Here is a 15,313-nt window from a genome sequence, read left to right as displayed (position 1 = left end):
CTTTCCAAATCAGAAGTGTATTTTTTACTAATTAAATAATTTGATTAATTAGTTATTTGTTAGTTAAAGACATAACCCAAAGGGATAGATGATAACATGCTGCTGAATATATAATTTACATAACTACCCTAATTGAAGTGGGCATTTAGATTTTAAGTGGAATTTGACCTCATTTCATCATGGGACCTGAGGTGAGCAGACAGAGACAGGTTTTCAAAAGGGCTCCATGCCAGATTTGCATGTGTTCAGAAAACCCAGCTGAGGCTACATTTCTATGTTCCAAGCTCTCATTTGTGCATCTAAACAGTGACCTGAGTACAGAGAAGTGTATCTAGCATCCAGTGTGAGACATAAATGACAAGAAGATTTTTAGCAATGTAGTGAGTTTTACCTGGATACAAACATTTGGCTTGCGGATTGGGTTGAATTCAGCTTCTGAATTTGAGGGTTGTTTGTGGGAATTTTTTGCATGTGAGTTTGGTTTGCTCTCTGAGATTGCTTTGAAGGTTTTAATGTAGAGGAATCATGGAAGGCAGACCTAAACTCTTAAATTCCTACCTGCTTTTTCACTGAAATTATATGAAACTTCAGCTGTCATGAGTCACCTGAGTGGAAGATTGTGACCCTTTCAATGGAAACTGGCCAAGTTTGACACCTGCAGCAAAACACACAGAATATCATTGTGCTTCAGATTTCTTTCTAAACATTTTGTCACAGCTCTTTTTTTCAGACTTATGCAGGACAGGGATGATTTGTCTCTTAACACATCAGCCATGTGCTTAGGTTTTTCTCTCAGGCGCACGGATGGACAAAGAGCACCAGGAGTTCTCCCATGTCTGCAACACCAGGTGCCAGTGAAGCCCAGGCACAGCAGGAGAACATATTCAAGCTTTTTTAAAAGGATTAGATGTAGGATGGAAAGCATCCTCTTTTAATCAAATCTTAATTTCCTTTCATATGTATTTGTGCAACTGGGCCATCTAAAAGCACAGCAGATTTTTTTCAACACAGAGAAGTGCTGCTTGGGACTGTTGGTATTGTTGATCTTGCCTGCTCTATTTGTAGTTAGGCATTATTGACAGCCTCTGTGCTCATATGAAAATATTTTGCTATTAGTGACTTCCCCTTTTCCATGCAACGCAGAGCTAATACAATTTGCTGATAACACAGATCCTTTTCTTATTCTTTTTAATACAGGCAATTACTGAAAACAGAACTGGGATCCTTTTTCACTGAATATCTACAGGTAGGCATGTGTTTTCTTCATTTAAATCAGATTTCATTATATGCTATTGAGCAAAGTCATTTGACCCACTCTAAAATCTGATCAGGAGACCCTTGAAACCATTCGGAGGTGTCCACTGACTTCTCTGTGTTCTGTCATTTATGGACTAATGAAATGAGATTTGGATTTTTATATATATGTACACAGACATACATAGTTAGTGGAAGCCCAAGCCATGGAATAGATTTGTGCAGTCACTGTGTTCCTGTATATCATTGCTGTCTTTCAGCAGACTCCAGACATTCCCTTTTAACTTAAAATTTTAAGTTCCTGAGTAAAGTAGTTCATTGTAGTACAGTTAATAGGAAAGACATTTTGCAGTAAGTACACACTGTCTGTTGAAGCAGGATTCTTTCTGCTTCTCTTAAGACAGAGTGCAATGCTTTGTCAGCCATTTGAAGTTTGACCAGCACTTTGTACCTCCCAGAGTATGTGCTGTATCTGGAAAGCAGTGGGTAATTATATCATCATTTGACAAGTGTCCTAAGTGATTGAAGCAAGATGGACACAGGAGGAGTCCTTTGATGAGTGATCCTTAAAATAAAAACCTCCTTCATTGTCAAAAGTTAAGAATGAACAAAATGTGAAATATGATGGCTGTAGGGAAGTTCAGAATTGAGTAAAGGTAGTCTGTTCTTTATTTACAGAATCAGCTGCTTACAAAAGGCATGGTGATTCTAAGGGACAAGATCCGGTTTTATGAAGGTAAGTTGGATTTTAGTATGGTTATCTATGTCTGTTACAGGAGTTCTAGCAAATGCATTCTGGAGGTTGTGTGATGCTTTCCACTGTCTTCCCAGGACTGTGGATTAGCTTGTATCAGTTCATTGCTGCAGCCTGTTGTGTCCTGCCTTGGTGTTCCCATTGGCTTTCATCAAGAAGAGGTGATTGCCTAGAGCAGCAGCAAGGGAGTAAAGGAAGGATTACCTCCAGCATGATCACTTCTTTCTCCTTCAATTATGACTGTTCAATATTAAGGAAAAGTGGAAAATCAGACTGAGATATCTTAATAAACTAAGTACCAAGATCCCAGTTAGCTGAAGTGTCTGGCTAAGTCCAAAATAATGCTGTAGGTTGTTTTTAGAGTTATTCTGGATTCATGCTTACTATGAGGTCAGACACTGTCTCTTTTTTTACAGTCAAGGCTCCGTTTGTCTGTCTCCACCTTCTGGAGGTGTCAGCTTATGGAAGTAAACATCAAGAATAACCTCCACCCAATGTGTTGTTTTACGGTCACCCTCATTTCTTGTCCTATGCTATTGTACAGCATTTAGATGTGCAGCTAAATATTCTGTTTTGTCTTAGATGTAGGCATACAGGTTGCACCAGGGGAGGTTTAAATTGGATATTAGGAAAAATTTCTTCACCGAAAGGGTTGTCAGGCATTGGAACAGGCTGCCCAGGGAGGTGGTTGAGTCACCATCCCTGGAGACAGTTAAAAGACATGTAGATATAGAACTTACGGACATGTTTTGTTAGTGGACTTGGTAGTGCTAGGTTTGCAGTTGGATTCTGATCTTAAAGGTCTTCTCCAACCTAAATGATTCTGTGATTCTGTACGTACGTCATCAGAGGGTGAAATGGTTTCAGAATATCTTCAGGAATTATTGTCTGTGTAAACAGTCTGAAGATCTTATGGGAGTCTTAAAGCAATTTTAAAGAAATGTGTCTTTCCTTTTCCAAAGCTGCAGTCATAACGCCATTTGGTCTAAATATACTGTTCAAGCAGTAGCCTGGAGACAATTGTTTCCATTAGTTTCTGCTATCTATAAATCCTAAGTGTGACCTTTCATTACTGACAGTACAGCTGATCAGATTAAGATGGTGCTATGGGACCCAGCTTTTCTGATGAAAATAGTCCTGTACAGCACAAAAAGAGAACAAATTTCACATTAAAAAAATACCTCCCAAAAAAGTACCTAAACTCTTTAAGCTGAACACAGAATTCCTCAGTTATATAAAATAACAGCTTGGAGAGCACAAGGCGAGCTGTAAGGATCTTGAGGCCTTCATGGCTGCTTTGTAAATCACAGAGGAAGGTGGTTTCTAAGTATCAAATCAGCAAATTAGTTACACAGACCTAACAAAAGTCCAACCTCTTTTTTTCTTCTGGTTTTACTAGCTTGAAAATCAGAAATACTCTCTCTGATGCTTGAGATCAAAGCTGGGGTAAAAAATTTAAATGTGAGACCACTAAATGGATTTCAGCTGTAGGAGCATGTTTAGCAAATACAAAATTTCAGCAAGCTGTTAAGTTTATTTTGGTCTTGAATTTGGTATGTAATTTTGTGATTGCCCCTTAAAATATGATCAGAAATGCTAGTAAGGCCATGTTTTTTCCATGTCAGTCCTCAAAATGTCATCTTACTAAAACTGGCAAGTTGCAGGAGGGAGGGTACCATTAATTTAGGAATCTCATTCAGAGGCAAAGGTCTTTCTAACAGACAGCTTTCTGTTAGCTTGCCTGGAGGGCTACTGATGGATGTGAGTTTCCAAATCTGGGATTTGGGTTTCTTGGCAGCAGAGGCAGCAGCACCGCGTAGTCCATCCCATAGCCAGTGACCCCATGGCTCCCAAAACACCTGGGGCAAAGTTGGGAGCACAGGAATCTTGGGAGCTCCCATTCTGAGCAGGGCTCCCTTCCTGGGTCTGCAGCAGCAGCAGTCTGCCCCTCAAATCTCAGGTTGTCCCTGAGTTTCGTTGTTTGAGTTTCTCTATCCAGTTGGTGTTGAAGTTTTCAAAACAGAAAAAAGATCACTTCTGGGCACACTTGGAGGGGTTTTGTCCTGCAGGGGTTTTTGAAAATTCTAACTTTTCTTTTGAAACAATGATTTTTTGTTCTTGTATTTCTTTCAGGAGTTTCAATTAACTTTTAGAAACACTGTGGAAAGTACTATATGCATTTTTATGCCATACAAAATTGACTATATTTTGCTTCATTAAAATGAGCATTTGAATAACCCAGTATTCTGAAATCCAGCAAATGCTTATGGTAAATGTAGGGAACTTTCCTGACAGTAATCCAGACATATTCTTGAAAGGACATGCAAGTCATGTTCGTCCGTGTGAAAGATGCTCATCATCAATAAACCATACGAATTCTCTCACAGCCCCCAGCAAAAGGCCTGCCTGGCAAAAGCAGTTAACTCTGTAGCTTTTCTGAGCTGCTGTAGAGAAATCCATCACTTCACAAAACAAGCTGCTCACAACATGAAAAGAGTGTGTGACAGGAAAGGCATGTTTATCTCAACAGGGTAATTTGACTTCATACAATATTAGCAGCAAGTTTCTGAAAGGACCAATGCTAAGCACTCTCATCTGGAGCCAGATTTGTAAAGGCTTAGTTTCCACTTAACCTCAACTTGTGGGCAACTAACATACTTAACTTAATACTCTGCCCTCAGGGCATAGAGTGGTTGAGCTTTTTCTTCATGATCAGATTTATATCTTTGAAACACTTGAGTGTTTCAGACACTAGTATATGGAAGTTATAATGCAACAGTATTGTTGTGGTTTAACCCCCAGTAGAGCAAGCAGTGAAAGCAAAAAGCAGCCACTAACGAGCGCTGGGCTCTACAGTAAGGCAAGCAAGCCCCGTGGCAAGCACAGAAGTCTGCCAATTAATAGCTAAACAGTAATAACAGCTATAAATTTGATCTAGCACATTCCAAACACATTTTCTCAAACACATTGGGTGCCAAAAAGGACTGTTGTGGTTTAACCCCAGTCAGCAACTGAGCCCTACACAGCTGCTTGCTCACTCCCCCCACAGTAGGGTGGGGGAGGGAATCGAGACAGTAAAAGTGGGAAAGCTCGTGGGATGAGATAAAAACAGTTTAATGGATAAAGCAAAAGCTGCACATGCCAGCAAAGCAAAATGAGGAATTCATTCACCACTTCCCACTGGCAGGCAGGTGTTCAGCCATCTCCAGGAAAGTCAGGCTCCATCACGCATAACGGTGACTTGGGAAGACAAACGCCATCATTCCCTCAGCTTTATATGCTGATTGTGAACTCATATGGTGGAATATCCCTTTGGCTAGTTCAGGTCAGCTGTCTCGGCTGTGTCCCCTCCCAGCTTCTTTTGCATCTCCAGCCTGCTTGCTGGTGGGGTGAGGTGAGAGGCAGAAAAGACCTTGATGCTGTGTAAACCCTGCTCAGCAGTAAGAAAAACATCCCTGAATTACCAACCATGTTTTCAGCACAAATCCAAAACATAACCCCCTGCTAGCTACTATGAAGAAAATTAACTCTACCCCAGCCAAAACCAGCACAGGTATTTGTTATTACTATTACAGCTACAGCTGCTAGGAAATTTTGGACCTGGTTCCTTGCAGTGTTTGACTAGAACTAATGCAAGACACTTGTAAAAAATTGAAATGTAGAACACCCTTTTTAGTCTTGTGCACTAGTGTGTAGGACAGAGAGAACTCCTGCCTGGTGGTGCAGAAACTAAGACCTTGGTATGGTTCACAATCCAGCAGCTGCAGTATAGCATGGTGATCCACATTTGCCACTGAAAGCATTTAAAGTCATCAATCCAGTAATAATTCAGGAGTTGCAGATGGGCCAGAGCTGTGCTATTAGTCACGTGTTTAAAAATGCAGGGAGATCAAGTAACCCATAATAAAGTTTGGCACTTGGCTAACTTTGAGTGTAGGTGCTTTCATGCAGTGTTTCTTTGTGATATGTGTGTAATTCTGGGCAAAATGTGCCCTGGCTAAGACCCTAAATAACATTGTAATACAAAAATAAAGAAGAATGTCTGATTCTGACACCAATAGTAATATTGATTGATTACTATTGAATTTGCTTCCTGATAAGTCATACTGTCTTGTCTGAACGCCTCATAATCATTCATGTATTCATCTCCATAATACCTGTTGGTGGAGTTGCAGCAGCATTGCTCTCCTTTCACAGTCGGGTTAGGGGCGCAGGGATGCTAAACAGGTTGCCCAAGGTCACACAGGCCATTTTGAGGAGCAGGGATTTGAAGCCAGCATCCAGCTGTCGAGTCAGCCTTCCTTTCCCATAGACCTCGGCTCCTGCATGTGCCTCTGTGTTTTACAAAATGTTCTGTGAGGATCTTGACATCCAGCTTCGTTGTATGACCTGGCCAGAGTTTCTCCAGTCTCCACTGGGGAGGCTTCCGGGTGGCTGCAGCTGGGGAAGGAATGGATGAGGAGTTGGCCTTGCTGTGAGGACCATGGGGAACTCACATCATAGCAGGTTTTGACTGCATCCTTTGAAAATTACAGTAAAAAATAGAGCTGCAACACTATTGTCTTTTTCCATAATCTTGAGTGAGATTTTCTATCTAAGTGGAGATACAGGGAGGGGATCGGTTTGAGGGGTCGCTTTGTGGAGCACCTCCACAGAGCGCAGTTTGCTTTGCTGCCTTGCAGCTTGCAGGGCAGAGGGAAGCACGGTGGGGGAGATTTCTCTGCAGGAATGCTTCCACATTTAACCTGCTCTGTCCTCCTCCTACTGCTGTCCTCCATTGCCTTGTCCGGTAGGTAGGTATTACTGCAAGAAGAGGAGGGGGTAACCTGGGCTATTACTCTTTGCTCTTCATGGTTTTTTTCTAAGTAAGCTTTAACCTCAAAGTCTGTGAGTTTACTAAGAACATTAGATGTGTCACCTGAAAAGATACTAATAGTGAATGATCTGATACACTAAAAGGAATACTAATTCCGTACTGCTAATAGTAGCTGGTACATGATTCACCTTTGTGTATAATAGCAGATTCACGTTGTTTCCTTTATGTTTTAGTCTTTACAATTAGCTGATTACAGCCTAAATGGTTCACTAGTTTGTTTTGCATTTTTGCAGGGCAGAAACTACTGGATACGTTAGCTGAAACCTGGGATTTTTTCTTCAGTGATGTCCTGCCCATGCTTCAGGCTATTTTCTATCCTGTGCAGGTGAAAACTTATTCTTATTATAGAATCTTGAAAAACTGGAAAAAGCAACTTTACTGGTTCATCAACAGATTGATGCAGTCCGTAACTCTCCCTGGGCCAACCTCCCAGTGCAGCTGTTCTGTATAGTCATGTCATGCAAATAAGTTACTTACACAGAGAAGTTTGAAGTGCTTGGGTGAAAAAGATGAAGGGGAACTTAGAAGTGAAGTGCAAGGGGGATGGTTAGCCCTTCTGCCAACTTGCACTAAAAGTCAAAAAAGATTATGAATGGTAAGCTGAAATACACATACAGTGAGCTGTGTTGACTTAAATATATGCATTTCCTTCTCTGCAGTGTGACTTTGTCTCTGAAGTATCTCCACTTTTGAAAAGGAATTTTATTTCCAAGGTCAAATTCTATGCTACTGTAAATGGACAGCAATAGCCAGTGGAGTTAGACCAGTTTACATGAGCACAGAACTTGACTCTAGTAATTCAAAGTCCACTATAGGTAGTTGATCTGATTTGGATGAAGGCTCAATCTTGTAATTAGTGATGGCCACCGAATGTTGTTTATCACTTAACTCCTAAGGAAATCTCTACCGGATAGGTAGAAGCGACCATCTGGAGTTTCTCCTAGATGCCTGCAGATTTTAGTGGGAGCTTGGTGCCTGAACATATTTGGAGAAACTTCAGAAAACTTCTTCCATTTTTCCAAATGGATTTTATGCCTAGAATGGTTGTCCAAATGTTGCATCTGCAGATAATTACAGGCATGATTCAACTCAGTGGAAAAGGTGCAACTTTACGCATAATTTAGTTTTGAAAGAGCTCTAAAAGCATACAGGCTACTTCACCCATTAACTTGTGTGTTACTGTAGAAACTTTAAAATGATAGAAATAAGTTGGTGTTAAAAACCTGTTAGAACATGATGAAAGATTTTTCTAAGTGCCACATAATTTAAATACAAGGCATTTTGGCACTTACAGATACAGGTAGGCTCTCAACCTGGTTTTCCAAAGCACTTGACTAAATTAGAACTCACTCAGATGTTTCTGAAAATTGCACCAAATACCCCTTTTCACTGTTATGTTCCTGAGGCCTTTGAAAATAATTTAGCAACACAAGTCTCCTCACCTTTCAGATGGAAATAATTGCTTGACTTTTCAAAGGAACATAGAGCGGTTAAGAGCCCTAAGTCCTATGTAATTTCAAATAGATCTAGGCGCCTGACGTTCTGAGGTTGCTTCCAAAAGCACAGCTGGTGCTTATGTGCTCTTGTAAATTTTATTCATTAACAATTGAAGCAGTTTGGGGCTTTCTTTGTTTCAGTATAAATAATTAAAAAAATGAAAAGGCATGGGTGATGTGGGGTTGGTTCAGGCTTCTTTATTCCAAACTAAGATAAGTCAGTACCGGCTGAATACCAGACTTTCCAGAAGTGTTAATGTTTGTCTGGCAGCACTCATAACTGCAGGCAAGAATATGTATGTGCAGCCATATATACCCAAGGAAGAAACCCTGATGCTAGAAACAGGAGCAGTTTTACAGCCCCTCATAAGGCAAGCGGCGTTAATCTCTGCAGGCAGAGCTAGCATTGTATTTTTCAGTTGAGGTTTTCATCAATGAGAAAGTATTCTTGAACTGCAAAAAGATGTCTTTTAAAATGCATTATGAAACTTCATCTCTGCTCCTGCCTTATAGGGAAGCCTCCCTAACTGTAGAGAAAAGGAGGATACACAGATGGGCTGAGTCAGGATTCCCAGCATAATTTGAAGACAGTACCCAGCAAATACTCAAAATCTTGAGAAATAATGGAAATTCAACCCTTTTTCAACCCTGGCTTTTTTTTTTTCCAAACATTTGATACATTTCGTTACTGTTAAAATACAAAATACTCGTATATATCCTGCACTCAGGTATGATTCCCCACCCCAACCCTTCATCATCTTCATACACAATCAGACTCAGTCATTGTCTTCAGTGTTCATTACTGCCAAATCAAATTCACTGTGCAGACTTGTAGGCTGCTCTGTGTCCTTTGTTATGTTTCTTTTGCTTTTCATTTAGGTTTACCATTCTTGTAATCCCTCAGAAGCAGAGGAAGGAATTTTGACAGAGGAATTTGAAACTCATTTTCACACTGCTTATAATCCATCTTGCTTTGTTTCTGTTTCTAAGGGGAAGGAGCCCTCGGTTCGGCAGCTGGCTCTTCTGCACTTTAGGAATATAATTACCCTCAACATTAAATTGGAAGATGCATTATCGCGTTCCAGAGCCAGAGTTCCACCTTCTATTATTCAGATGCTGTTAATACTGCAGGTAAATTCATTACTTTTCTCAGGCTTTCTTTATTTGTCTTTCTGTACTGTGTTGCTGAAGTCTTCTTAAGCAGTCTCCAATTTTGCTCATTCATTGAAAATTTCTTACCCAGAATGCCAGAGCTTCTGTGCAGTTAAATATGGTCCTACTATCTAAAAGTAGAGACTGCAGAGGCTCAGATTTCATGCCTTAAGATCCAGAGGGTTTGAGAGTAAAGACTTGTTTTGAAACTCTAGACCTTGAAATACAGTTTTGCAAGCAGACCAGTATGTGGTAATAACGTGACTTCCATTAAATACTGTGTGTTGCTGCAGTAGCGGTTTTGGATGTGAAACTTCACATCTGGCATAGGCAACAAAGTGAATATGCAATTATGGTTGAATCGTGGTCATACTTGGTCACTGGAACCAAATTCTATCAAAGCTGTTGATACAAAACCATTAAGACCAGATACTGGTATTTGCCTTCAGTGTTAGATTTTTATTGTATTTTTTTTTAGTAGCAATGAGGAGAAGCAAAGTAGGGAATTCCAGGCAAAAGGCGAATTTAAGACTTTTTTTTGCTTAATTAAAGAAAAGCATGAGCTTGTGTGGAGGGATAAGGGGGATAAGCCACAAGGGAGAGAGAGACAGGAGTGGATTTTTAGGGGGAAGAGGAAGGAGATTTTCCTGGGTGGTAATTTTTTTAATAAACAAATAGACTTACAGCAAGTGATAGGAGATAGTTTCTCACACTTAAAACATCTATTTCCTCTTCATCACCATATGAAATAGTTCTGTATCTAAAACTGTTTTAAAGAGCAGGATAATCTAAAGGCCAGTCATGAAAATGGACCATGGAGTAAGATTCTCTCTGCTGGGTCAAGAAATGGTATTTCACCCCTGCTGTTGCTTGATACATGTTGGAGTGTATAATGGTGTGTTTAACCTCGTTTTCTCAGAAAAAGATATGTGATAGGACTGCCTGCTTGTTCCTTGTCTGCCTTCCCCCTAGCCTCCGTCTTGCCAAATGCTTCTTGAAACTGCTGGCTGATTGTGGCAGTGACAGCAGTATCAGAGATTTTAAGATTCCTAGGAGTTTCATGGAAATTAGTGTCTGGAGAGAGGAGAGGAGCCTCAGGGAAAAACTGGAGCATGGGCTTAACTGCATAATGAGACATCAAAGAATTCACATAATTGAACTGTGAACCCAGCTGTGTTAACACACACCGGAGACTCCACGGTGAGAGAGTACCATGGGAAAACCTTAATCACAGGAAGGTTGTCTATCAGGCCTCATCCCTGCTTAGATGTGAGGTAAACTGTCCATTCTAAACCAGGCTTCAGCAGTGTCATTGCTAACAGATCTGATAGCTTTTTTGTGTTTTCTTCTTTAGAGAGTGTGTTGGCTATGGGCAGTATCCGGCTTTAAATTAATTCAGTGGTGAGCTGGGAACTAAATAACATCCTGATTTAGAAAGTTCACAGGAGGTGATGTGGAGTGATTTGCCAGGATCAGGGCTACAAGAAACAGTTTCTTTGCAGATCTGCTTTCTTCAACAACCAGAAGTGTTAACAAGGTGGATGCCTGTTCAGGGTAAAAGGCCAAATCCATTCTTATTGCAAAGCTGTTGATGGAAATCAGTAACGAAGTGAGAGGGAGTTTGCCCCAGCTGTTTATTTCTGCATGCATTACCCATGGTTGTGAGTGGGGGTGGTGAAAGTCCTTTCTCGGCAATAGGTCTGCCAAACTTGTGGCTTAAAATCTTGTGGAAATTACAGGAAAAGGTCAGAGGAGATCAGGGAATGAGATACATACAATGTTAGTCAATAATTTGTTCAGAGCAAAGGCTTTTTCCCAAACTCAAATGTCACATTAAACAAAAGCAAATGTTATACATTTATGACATAATAATGGAATTTTCTTGACTCTGATTAACTCAACATGTGAATAGGGCTGGAAGAGAGATAAAAATTCAGCTGTCCAAAGAGCACATCGTGGACTTGTGTGCATCAGTTTCCAAGACTGAGACTATGTCTTGGTGTGGACATTGTCTAATCCCTATTTCTGTCTACTGTAGATATCTCTTCCATGACAAACTTGGTGACACTAGAGGAGACTGCCATGGCTAGAATATGAGCCTAGTGTGTTGCTCCTGGACCAAATGTTGAATGTGGTGCTAAGTTTCCCCATTTCTGTCCTTGACAGCCTTGTGCAGCTGTGTTACGTGATTAAGGAGTAAGTCATGTTCTTCAGGACAGCAGCTGTAACATCAGCTGAAGGTCACAGGCTGACAAAGGTCCATGCTAACATGCACCAGTTTGTCCTGTTAAATTGGATTAAAGTGGCAGAGATTTGGTAACTAACACAGGGTGTATCTGGTATTGCTCATGTTTTAGCTTCTCATAGTGTAGAGGAAAAGCTCTGTCAGTTTGTCGGGAGAAGACATTTTCCTTACAGAGTGGAAGGGAAACTTTTTAAAGAGGTAATGGAAGCTGCAGCAGTCTTTGGACTTTATTCAGGAGGTAGGCGCTGATTTGGCAGAGCTCAATAAGCACACATTTTACCTGAACTTGGGTTGGCTTCATTGGCTTCAGCATGTGAGCAATTTCATTGACCTCTGTGAAGTTACTGACCTATTGCAAGTTGCACGCGTTGCTTGCTTGCTCAGCTGGCCACACTTTGGCAAGAAGAATAAAACAGTCCCTGCCAAAGACCTCCTGAATAAAAGGACCTGAAATGACGTTGCACCCCTTACTTCATTGTTTGGGTGACTGTTTTTCTTATTTGCATCAATCTGTTCCCAGTAAACTATTTGCTGGACGTATGCCTACTAACTATGCATTTAATACCCTAGCATGTGATACAGCACCCACACCAGTCCTCTGGCATACAGTGACATAATAGAGTATATATGTTGGGACAGAAGGGGTCACCAGCCTCACTACCTCACAGTTTGCCCAGAGACACAAATACCTCAATTTCTTTGTGTTTAAGACATCAAAGGAAAAAAAAATGCTGGAGAGAAAGGAAAATCTTCAATCTTCTCTATGCAGTCCCTTTTTGAAGGAAAGAACCTCCATTTCTAGGATAAAGCTGTTAAAAGTACTGTAATAGCAGACTGCATATCTGAAGCTTTCTTGTAAGATAGCCTCCATTTAAAGGATCAGAAATTAGTCCTTGGATTAATTATTAGACTTGGGTTCTCTAATCCAGTAGAGCCATTTCTCACCAGTGCTATAACCTGGACTAATTACAAACCAGCAATCTCTCGGGAAAGAAGCAGATCCCCCAGAACTGGGGGGAAGGACTGGTACTCCTGTGCTGTTGAAGTCAGTGGCAGTTTTGTCATGGCTTGGAAGAAGGGCCTTATACCACTCAAACTTTTGGTTGCCAGCATAGAGTGACCCAGTTACAAAGCACAAACTGAAATGTTAATGCTTCGTGGTTGCTTATAGGCAATGTAAGCTGAAGTGCCTCCAGGATGCTCCTGTTAAGTTGCAGGGCCTTCAAGAGTAGAGTCATGACTGAGAGAAGTAAAAGAACTAAAACTGCTTTTGAGCATGGAGCAATGCACAGGAGTTCATGTAACTACACTGAGTTGTCAGTCTCAACTTGATGACCTTTCTCTTTGGGTGAAATTAGGAAGCTGGAGTTAGAGGGATAAACAGAAGCAGAGATTAGAAAAGAGTTTTCTCCTTTTATACTCTGTGAACCTAAAAGAGCAGAACTACCACCAGAGGATAAACAATCTGACTTCGTTCCCAAAGTGTGTTGTTAGAGAAGACCTTTGCCACTGAAACTGGAACATCTTCTCTCCAAGTATGTCTCCAGAGGTCTGAGACAGTTGGAAGAGAAGAATTAAAGAGCATTTATCTGCATCTTTCTGTCAACATCAGGATTATTTGAGTTCACAGAATCTGTCTGGGTGACCCAAGGTATTAAAAACCCCTAGAAGCACACAGCACAACCTCTCTCGTACTGAGGGATGAAGCCTCACTAAACATAAGCTCTGAAGAAGAAAATAAACCCTGTGGTTTCCTTTTTGGCTTCTCTGAGCTTCATTTGAACTCCCTTGCCTGTTGCCTTTCTCTGTGAACGAAGACAAAATAAATACATAAAACTGCCCAGTGGGACCTATTTGTTATCTCCGGAAAGTTCCTAAATGTAGGTTCAGCTCCTTGCACTTTAAAGGAGTGGAAAAGCACATTGCAAGAGCTGAAAGCAAAATGCAGAGTGCTTTTTTTCCATCTCAGCAGCCACATAGCAAACCAGACAGTGTAGTGGTTAAAAACAAAATACCCTGTGCTATCAGAAAACCTGCCTCTAGAACAACAGATTTGCTGTAACACTACAGTGTGTGTCAGCTGGGGTCAATTCTTTATGGCCCTAGGCTTTCAAATTTAGTGGCTGCTTTTGAGAGGTGGTCTTAGTCTCTTAGACCTAAAGCACAGGTTGAACAAAGTGGCGTGGGCGGGAGGTTTCAACATGCTCTTCATTTCTCTTTAGCTTTTTCTGAATTCCTGGTTTATAAGACACAAAAAGTAAAACCCATTAAACAAAGGTACTGTAGACCCTTATCAAAACCCTCTGCTTCCCCTGGGTTGTGCATAAATGTGTTTTCTTCCTTCCTGGTGAAAGGGTGGCTTGTCTATGTGGTTTGCGTCAGCCCCATAGGCATGTAAGGTATCAGGTAAGAAATCTTACAGCTGGGACACTGCCTGACACCAAGGGAAGAGTCCTCCATTGCTTTGTTTTGACCTATGTGAAACTGAGAATCTGGCCCTCAAGATTTACACCTTAGAGTAGTTTGTAGAAACAACATTTACTTCTAAGCCATGTCCTCTGTCTTACTGTGTCATATTTATTCTCTCTGTCAGCAAGGGAAGTTTGCAGTAATTAAACTGATACAGGTTTGTTATCCTGGAATTAATTTGTATTGTCATGATTTTTAACAAGGCATAGCATTCATTTGTTGTAGGAAAAAAGTTCTTTTTAAAATAAAATCTTGACCTTTTTGCTAGCGAGGATTGCTTGTCGCACTTCATTTTTAATTTCTTCATGTGGATTTTATTGTTGTGCTAGTTTTCTGCTCTGGGAATCATTTCTGTGAGGAAGCAGTAAAATGCTAGAAGTATTTAATCTACATCTGGGGGAGCTGCCTCCAGCAGGTTGGGATATGCTGTGTTAATGAGTATGAGACCAGAAGCTGTGAAGGGACCGGGGAGTTCAAAAAAGTGACAGCAGCAGTAGCCTGAGTGCAGCACAGGGGAACCAGAAAGGTCTAAACGTACATTACAGTGGTGCTGACTTTTTGGTTGGCTGATAGTGCCAGGCAGGAGTGCTAAATATACTATTTGTACTAACCAACCTTTGCTTGCTTGCATGTCAATCAAGAGCAATTGCCCTGCCATAGCTGGGACCTTGGTGAAAGTGGTAAGGACATGAGTCAGTGACGGTCAGTGGCTATCCATTTTCCGTGTACAAGCTGTAGGCTTATAGTTAAGGAGAGAAGCCACTTCAGAGGTTTTTTCCCCTCTATAATGTTTTTAGCTCTGTTTCTACCTGGCAGTTATTTCATGACTTACCATGACTATGTTTTCTGTAGGGGTGAAGGTAGGGGGAGGGAGTGTGGTTGCTCTTAACCACTCTGTAAGCCTGCCTGATGGGAGGCCTTTTCAATAGTAATTCCAGTGCATCCAGTGTTTCTGCACCACGGACCTTGAAAGATCTGCACTTGTGTGGACCCTTTTTGTAACTTAAGACCAATGGAAGCCCATTGACATATGAAAACAGATTTCATTTTGAAATCGAGTACTCTCC

General features: G+C 41.0%; 1 protein-coding gene across 7 annotated transcripts in view; it reads left to right on the top strand.

The window, feature by feature from the left end:
- Positions 1–15,313, top strand: part of PRR5 (proline rich 5) — a 93,967-nt gene that overhangs the window by 55,895 nt on the left and 22,759 nt on the right. For all 7 annotated transcript variants that reach the window (XM_040595379.1, XM_040595377.1, XM_040595375.1 and 4 more), the window contains 4 exons: positions 1,198–1,246; positions 1,933–1,990; positions 7,118–7,209; positions 9,371–9,511. In XM_040595379.1, the coding sequence (XP_040451313.1) occupies positions 1,198–1,246; positions 1,933–1,990; positions 7,118–7,209; positions 9,371–9,511 (340 nt within the window). The remainder of the gene's footprint in view (positions 1–1,197; positions 1,247–1,932; positions 1,991–7,117; positions 7,210–9,370; positions 9,512–15,313) is intronic.

The sequence above is a fragment of the Falco naumanni genome, chromosome 5 (genome assembly GCF_017639655.2).
Source record: "Falco naumanni isolate bFalNau1 chromosome 5, bFalNau1.pat, whole genome shotgun sequence".
Lineage (NCBI taxonomy): Eukaryota > Metazoa > Chordata > Aves > Falconiformes > Falconidae > Falco > Falco naumanni.
The sequence above is the reverse complement of the archived record's forward strand: the minus strand, read 5'-3'. Positions and strand labels throughout refer to the sequence as shown.